Source organism: Quercus suber, unplaced genomic scaffold (assembly GCF_002906115.3).
Source record: "Quercus suber isolate HL8 unplaced genomic scaffold, Cork oak 2.0 scaffold_26, whole genome shotgun sequence".
In the NCBI taxonomy this organism is placed as follows: Eukaryota; Viridiplantae; Streptophyta; class Magnoliopsida; order Fagales; family Fagaceae; genus Quercus; species Quercus suber.
In genome coordinates this window covers 1656826-1665632 of record NW_027069491.1, presented here as the reverse complement: position 1 = coordinate 1665632, position 8807 = coordinate 1656826, and the positions used below count along the sequence as shown (strand labels likewise).

The window sequence follows — 8807 nt, the reverse complement described above, 5'->3', positions numbered from 1 at the left end:
TGGGATTTGAAAACGGAGTTAATGCCGAATTAGAGCAATCAAAATAAGAGTTTTTACATTAACATCACGTGGATTTCTGTATGCCACGTGGCCACGTGCTTTCCCTGTGCCACACTGCCACTATCAAGTACCAACCCCCTCTCCTCCATTAAAAATTCTTTTCTTTTCTTTTCTTTTTCTTTCTTGCACCAAATCAATAATTTACTTGGGCAGATCGGCGAAAGAGACAGAGCTTTTGGAAAAAAAAAAAGTTGGGACCCCCTTAAACTTTAATCAACTTAAAAATGGAAAAGACAAAAATGTTCATTTCCATTTTTTGGTATTAAAGGGAGCACTTCAATGGGATAGCAACAATCCAAGCTGGCCTTCGACTCGTATGCTGCTCCTCGGCTTTCAATGTTAACTAAGGAAACTGGCCCGGCCCACCCCTTCAGTTGGGTTGGGCTCCATTATGGGTACTGACCCATTCAATCGGAGTAATGCCAGGGACAGATCTATTTCCGCACTCTATTTATGTGTCACCGCTTCATTGAATTTCAGTATTTTATACCGATCAACAAGTACATGATGACTTACCTTGCATCTGTCACACCTTTATCAATGCCTCCATGTACAACCTACCGAGCCCACACACAGCACAGCTATAGCAACAGGTCCACCTACTAAAAACCCACAATACAGAAAGCAACAAGTACATAAACACACAAATTTTACAATTATCGAGATAATGAATTGTTATTGGTAGATAAAAAAATTATAGTAGCATCAGGCTCATATGAGAATTAGTTAAGGCTTATTAATTTAATTGTTGTGAAAAATATTTTGTTTATAGCTCATATAGAGAATCTCATTTTAACCCCCCAATCTAACCACTCCCAACTACTTGTTGTTTGAAGAAATTATCCATTCGGTTGATATTTTTAATAATAAGGCAAAGATGTGATAACAAATCTAGCCTTTTATTAGATTTTCAAATAACTATCTCAAATTTAAGCTGATTACATCTCGTTTCTCCTCTCTAGAATTTCATAATCAAATTCTCATTTCATGTTAACTCTAGATTTTCCTCTTTGTTTTCTCTCTACTTTGGATTAAAAATAATAATAATAAAATAAATAAATAAAAGAAAAGAATAAGGTCTTGGGAGAAAATCCCCTCCCACCCTACTATCTTTCCACTTAATTTTCTTCTTTATCAAAAATGGAAAATAAAAACTTCTCTCACATTTTATTTCCCCCCATTTTTCATCTTCCTAAGAAAAGGAAAATGAAGGATTCAGGATTCAGGATGGTCACAAAATATTGGTAACTTGATATTCATATGACTACTTATTAGCTTTATCTAGGGCTTGGATTCTTCTCGTGCTAGTAACATCACAACAGCATTAATCAATACCCTACCTATGAGAATGAATTTACATGCCCATCGGACTCATTGGCAGCACTTATTATTTATTAATGATTCAATCAAGACAAATATTTCCGTCATTGGTCAATGTTGCATGTTAATTTAATAAATAGGGCCACATTTATGTTGGAGAAATGAAATGAAAAGACAAAAAAACCATAGATTAATAAGAAATAAAGAAGACTCATCAAAAAAAAAAAAAAAAAAGAAATAAAGAAGAAAAAGTTACAGGACTGCGTAAAGGGTCCGTACAGTAGATAGCAGAAAACCACATGGGGCTAAATTTGCGAAGCAGAATGATGGGTCAGTCTTGTCAAAAATCTTTACCAGTCCTTTTCTAAGTCCCAAAGAGAACAATATTTCTGGACCACTTCACTGTCACGTTCACGATATATAATTTTCGGTCACATAGACACACAAGTGCTGCTGAGTGCTGATAACATTTTTATTTTTTTAAGGACCCCAAAATATTTAAATATTTATTTGGATGTCAAAATAAAATAAAACACCTTCCAACGTTTATGAATCATTTTGTGGATTCTGAGCTAATGGCCAAATTATCACTTGCACCCAAAAAACAATAATTGAGTCCATCTTAGCCAATAATATCTAGTATACCAAAATTGAGCATCATCTTATTGTTATCATGTTTCTTTTATATTATTAACTTTTAAGTAATGATTCAGTTAATTTAATTGGAAAAATTTTTGACAATTAAATAAAATATTTAAAGTTTAATTATCGTCTACATCAAAAATCGATAAAAAGTTATTATAAAAAACAGAAGTGGTAAGTTGAAGCTCTCTTAAAAAAATACTCTCAAGTATTTTTATTCTTTGTTATTTTTTCATTTGATTGATTTGTTGCATATCATTGTTAGCAAAGGAAAATTTTAAGCTCTAAAAGACTTTACATGTGATTCATGCACCATGTGATTTCTCATTTGATTAAGTTAGTGCTATTATCATTGACAAAGGAACTTTAAATTTTTTTTTTTTTTTACTTTTACATCACACGTGATACATAATGTGAAGCTTTGGGATTTGAAAACGGAGTTAATGCCGAATTAGAGCAATCAAAATAAGAGTTTTTACATTAACATCACGTGGATTTCTGTATGCCACGTGGCCACGTGCTTTCCCTGTGCCACACTGCCACTATCAAGTACCAACCCCCTCTCCTCCATTAAAAATTCTTTTCTTTTCTTTTTCTTTCTTGCACCAAATCAATAATTTACTTGGGCAGATCGGCGAAAGAGACAGAGCTTTTGGAAAAAAAGAAAGTTGGGACCCCCTTAAACTTTAATCAACTTAAAAATGGAAAAGACAAAAATGTTCATTTCCATTTTTTGGTATTAAAGGGAGCACTTCAATGGGATAGCAACAATATATCCAAGCTGGCCTTCGACTCGTATGCTGCTCCTTGGCTTTCAATGTTAACTAAGGAAACTGGCCCGGCCCACCCCTTCAGTTGGGTTGGGCTCCATTATGGGTACTGACCCATTCAATCGGAGTAATGCCAGGGACAGATCTATTTCCGCACTCTATTTATGTGTCACCGCTTCATTGAATTTCAGTATTTTATACCGATCAACAAGTACATGATGACTTACCTTGCATCTGTCAGACCTTTATCAATGCCTCCATGTACAACCTACCGAGCCCACACACAGCACAGCTATAGCAACAGGTCCACCTACTAAAACCCCACAATACAGAAAGCAACAAGTACATAAACACACAAATTTTACAATTATCGAGATAATGAATTGTTATTGGTAGATAAAAAAATTATAGTAGCATCAGGCTCATATGAGAATTAGTTAAGGCTTATTAATTTAATTGTTGTGAAAAATATTTTGTTTATAGCTCATATAGAGAATCTCATTTTAACCCCCCAATCTAACCACTCCCAACTACTTGTTGTTTGAAGAAATTATCCATTCGGTTGATATTTTTAATAATAAGGCAAAGATGTGATAACAAATCTAGCCTTTTATTAGATTTTCAAATAACTATCTCAAATTTAAGCTGATTACATCTCGTTTCTCCTCTCTAGAATTTCATAATCAAATTCTCATTTCATGTTAACTCTAGATTTTCCTCTTTGTTTTCTCTCTACTTTGGATTAAAAATAATAATAATAAAATAAATAAATAAAAGAAAAGAATAAGGTCTTGGGAGAAAATCCCCTCCCACCCTACTATCTTTCCACTTAATTTTCTTCTTTATCAAAAATGGAAAATAAAAACTTCTCTCACATTTTATTTCCCCCCATTTTTCATCTTCCTAAGAAAAGGAAAATGAAGGATTCAGGATTCAGGATGGTCACAAAATATTGGTAACTTGATATTCATATGACTACTTATTAGCTTTATCTAGGGCTTGGATTCTTCTCGTGCTAGTAACATCACAACAGCATTAATCAATACCCTACCTATGAGAATGAATTTACATGCCCATCGGACTCATTGGCAGCACTTATTATTTATTAATGATTCAATCAAGACAAATATTTCCGTCATTGGTCAATGTTGCATGTTAATTTAATAAATAGGGCCACATTTATGAAAGAGACTTTTATTTTTTTTATTTTTTTTATTTACACAAGATAGTTTTAGCCTAGTCTAAGTGTATATGTGTATAAAGCTCATTCATGTAGACTTAAACCCCGAATCTTGTTCCTCCATACCCTACTAGCACTTATATTTGTGAAGTGACCATCTCACCAACAAGAGTGTGTGGTGGTTAAAAAGGCCTCAAATTAGTTCGCATCCAAAGGATTATGTTGGAAGTAAAAGACTATAAAGGTGCTGGAGCTGGAAATTGTGAAAGCAACGATTGATAAAGAGTATTAAATCACCTTTGTGCATTTAATTCGCTTGTTAACAAAATCCTAAAACTAATTCTTTCTTTTTCAAATGTTAGGATTTACATTAATTTTCTCCATATGTGACAATGAGTGCACAAGGGCTAGCTATATCTTTTGCTAGAGCAGCCACTAAGAATCAGCACATAATCTTCACTCAGTCACCATCATCCTCTTGTAATGAGGCTTTCACTTTTCTTACTGTGAAAGAAGTAATAACATAATAATAATACATTTCAACTAATAACAAGATTTCACTTTGCAGGATCACCATCGATCTTATTCTTATAACATCAACTAGCATACTCAAACACAAGCAGTTGACTAAAACAACTATAATTTACATTATCTTGCGTCTACTAGTGGAGCTGATAATCCATCATCAGAGATTTCAAAGCCAAAATCATCGCTCTTACACAATGCATAAACAACATCCACCATACTTGGCCTCTTTGTTGGGTCTCTATGCAAACAAGCAATGGCAATAGACATGACATTCATCAAACTGTCCATGGAGCAAGACTCCCTAACCAAAACCTCATCCATCCATTGCTTCACTCTCTTCACCTTCCTTTCCTCATTCCCATCCAAAAGTCCACTAGTCTTTGCCCACAAAACATTCCCTTCCTCATCAAGGGCCTCCTTACCAGAAATAAGTTCTAGTAAAACCACTCCAAAAGAAAATACATCCATTTTAGTTGAGACCACCCCGTCAGCTAAATACTCTGGTGCAATATAACCTTGAGTTCCAACAATGTGCATTGTTATGGCATTGCATCCGGATTTTGCTAGACCAAAATTGGCAATTTTGGCTCTAAAGTTCATATCTAAGAGAATGTTGCTACTTTTGATGTCTTTGTGTACAACCCGTGGCCTAGTGTGCTCATGGATGTATTGGAGACCATTTGCAACATCAATGGCTATCCGCAACCTTGTTTTCCAGTTCATTTTTTCATCCTTGTTTCCATGCAGCCACGAGTCAAGAGATCCATTTTCAACAAACTCATAAATTAGATAGCAAGTAGCATCTTCTGGGTCTATGCAGAAGCCCTCTAACCTCACCAAATTGCCATGATTTACCTTCACAAGAAAAAATCATGGTTTTGTTATTGAAATTAATATATATATATATATTTCATCCAAAATAAAATCGCATTAAAAAAAAAATCAACATTAACTACCACAGATAATTGGCGTTTTAAGGAAGTAAGTATTCAATATCCCAGAGCACGCAACTCTTGAAAATGTGTTTAAAGAAAAATTGAGAAGAAAAGATAGAAAATGACAAATGCCCTAAATGAAATTCATGGTAGAATCCATTATTCTCCTGTGAGAGAAGATACTATTGTTCCTGAAGTATGAGCTAATTTTTCATTTCTAGGACCCATTTTTTCATTCTAGGACTCGTGTCTAACTTTTTCATTCTACATTAACCCCTTTTTTTAGGTGGGATTTTTCCAAAATCTATATACAACTCTAGCCAATTTTCTACGGGAGTTATTGAGTGGAAAGCCCATATATCTCCTTTGAGCATCCAAGACCAAGGCTTTCGGCTATGCTTGGTGAATGGACCAAGCTCTAGTGATATTCCTTGTCAAGGAAAAGTTGTTCCTTGCCAAGAGATGGGGCTAAACCTCACTGCAAAGTTTTTGGCCCATCCGAGAAAGCAAGTCTGGACCTTCTGTTTCATCTGTTTTCCTTTACCAGTCTTCTTGTTGTCCATTTGTGTTTCTTATAATTTCTAAGTTAAAAAAAAAAAAAGAAGGAGCTTACCTAACCTATTATGAAAATCATAATGCATTTGCATTTATAAGAACAATCTAAATAATAAGACACAAGAATTGGAAAGATTCTTGACTAAGGAACCAAGTCAGCCATGTGGCTTTCACTCAAATGAAATTAAAAAATGGTTGAATTACAACTTGTAGGGCACGGCTGTACCTTGGAAGTTTTTGGAATAATGAATAATCTATTCTATTGAATTGCATATCTTCCGACACAACTGACAATAGTGACATTTCTTACTCCAGTTTTTTATTTTATTTTATTTTATTTATGGAACTTACATCAGTTTTTGGTTATGGTTCAAGTTTTGAAACTCTCTTATAATATCTTCATTAGCATTTTTAATAGGATGTATTATTCTGCAATCAATATGGTACAGAATAATAGAATGATGCCCTTTCTATGGGCATCTAATGGTTTATACTTTATACTTTATAGCTTTGGTATGAGTTGATTAGACCCCAAAGAAATGGATCATTATGTCATAACTTTTAACATAATACTTACGAAAACCTTAGCATTTTTCTATATAGATAGGTCATTTCACCTAACCTTTGTTTTATAGGTTCTAGAGAATTAGAATATTATTGGGGCTGCTGGACCAGCGTCATTGGATCACTATCTTCTTCTTTTTATCTGCTGGACTCTCTCTCTCTCTTGTGGAATATATGTGGAATAGTTTATCTGTTCAAATGCTTCAATCTTATTTTTTTTAGAAGAAAAAGTTTCAATCTTTGTTTCTTTTAACTACAATGAAGTTTTTTTCCCAGATTTATCGAGGTGGCAGGTTATTATTATTATTTCTGCAATATCACTTTTATTGAAATCACTATAAACGTTTGCGATCTAACATTAATTTTATTGTATAAAAGTTTATAGTTGTGAAAATTTTATTATAATTATTATTTTTGATGGAAAGTGAGCACAGAATACTTGTACTTCAACTTTATTGAACTAATCTACCCTTCTGTTTTTTATTAGTGAAGATTAGACAAATCGAACCCCAAAAGCACACCGCACATGGGGCGGAAAACCAAGGCCATAGCCCATTGGCAATCTATTCTACCCTCTTAAAAATTTTCACAATTTTATAATCTACCATTATTGATGCACAATAGTGTGTTTGCTTTGATCACAATTTATAACCATAATGAATTGTAGAAAAGATAAAAGCTAGTAAACAGTAAAGACTGTAATGTATGTGGAAAAGGATTTTTTTACCTTCTGTAAGATCTTGAGCTCCTCGTAGGCATTCCACTTCATCTTCTTGATGGCGTAGACCTCCCCATCAATATACCCTTTGTACACAGACCCTTGAACCAAGCAACTCTCACTGAATCCATCAGTGGCTTCTATCAACTCTTCAATCTTAAACACCCTGTACTTGTCCAAGCAATCTGAAACATCTGCCATCAAATTCACCTCCATTCCTTTCAACCCTTTCCCTTCCTTATCCAACAGCTTCCTCTGCCTCTCCTCCTCGTCCTTCACACCCTTCCTCTTCTTCAACGCAGTCTCTCTATAAACCCACAACCCACTAAGCAAAAGCAGCAAAAACCCTGTGATTGCCAACCCAATTGCCAATCCTGTGACAACCCCATCACGCTCATCCACTTCAACAGCTGGAGGAGGTACAGCAGGAGGAGGGGAAGGAGCAACAACAGGCTGTGATAGTTTTGGAAGTTCAGTGACTGGAATGAATATGGTATTGAAAGGCTGAAAGTTGTTTCCATTAACATCAATTATAGATTGTTGTGAAACATTAAACCTTGAAGCAACTGATGATAAGTTATCAAAAGGTTGGAACACATAGGATATCAGATAATTGACTTTGTTTTGCAACTGGGTCGTGTTAGGACACTTGCAAAAGATAGGAAAAAGGACAGTAACACCAATAGAAAGGTTCGTAGGGACTAGAGTGGGGTTGACAAGCTCAACAGAAAAGTAGGTTGTGAGGTTCATAAACTTAAAGGTGGAAACAATGTAGAAAGTGTCATTTGGTTTGATTATATATGAGAGATTGGCATAAGAGAAGTTAGTGGTGGTGTTAATGGAGTTACAAGAGCATGAAATAGGAACAAAGAGGGGTTGGCCAGCAACAAGAGCGGAGGAAGGGGAGGATATGTTGCTAGGTTCTGATATCTTGAGGCGGCTGACTGAGAAGAGGTCACCTATGGAGGCCAGGTCAAGGAAGTCTGGGGCTCTGGCTTGGTAGAAAGCATAGGTTTGGCATGGATACTTGTACTGGCTAGTTGTGCAGGTGAAGCCTGTAGTATTTGCTTCCGGTTGGGCATCTGAGAGGTGGAGAAGGTGACAGTAGGAGAGGAAAAAGAGCAAGAGAGAAGAGATGCATTGGGGTTTGGTTTTCATTAGGCTTTTCTTCTTGTGTTTTTCTTGCCAATTAACTCTGAAGGTGTTTGTGAACCGTGAAAGATCTATAATATATAGGCTCAATCGCAGCAGATGAATAAACAAACTCTCTTTGACGACTTTTTAGTCAGGACGCCTGTGCTTGTCAACTTGTCACATTAATGTCAAATTGGCCCTACCCTACCACTAAATATTTTCTCATTTTCTCATTTTCTTATTGTTTGTGGTCAACCTAGTTTAATGATAAATCCACCCACCCACCCATCCCTTGTTGGCAGATATGCTTTTCATAATTTCTTCAGATTAAGTGGATTTTATAAGAATAATAGATGGGGCAAGTGTGTAACAATTTGTTGGACTTTTCAAGGAGGGCGTTA

At 35.3% G+C, this 8807-nt stretch overlaps 1 protein-coding gene across 1 annotated transcript; it reads right to left on the bottom strand.

Moving 5' to 3' along the window:
* Positions 1-4408: 4408 nt before the first annotated feature.
* Positions 4409-8497, bottom strand: LOC111996727 (serine/threonine receptor-like kinase NFP). Its single transcript, XM_024028731.2, has 2 exons — positions 7282-8497; positions 4409-5355 (listed from the first exon to the last, which is right to left on the bottom strand). The coding sequence occupies exons 1-2, from the start codon at positions 8428-8430 to the stop codon at positions 4621-4623; spliced, it is 1884 nt and encodes a 627-aa protein (XP_023884499.1). The 5' UTR covers positions 8431-8497; the 3' UTR covers positions 4409-4620.
* Positions 8498-8807: the final 310 nt, after the last annotated feature.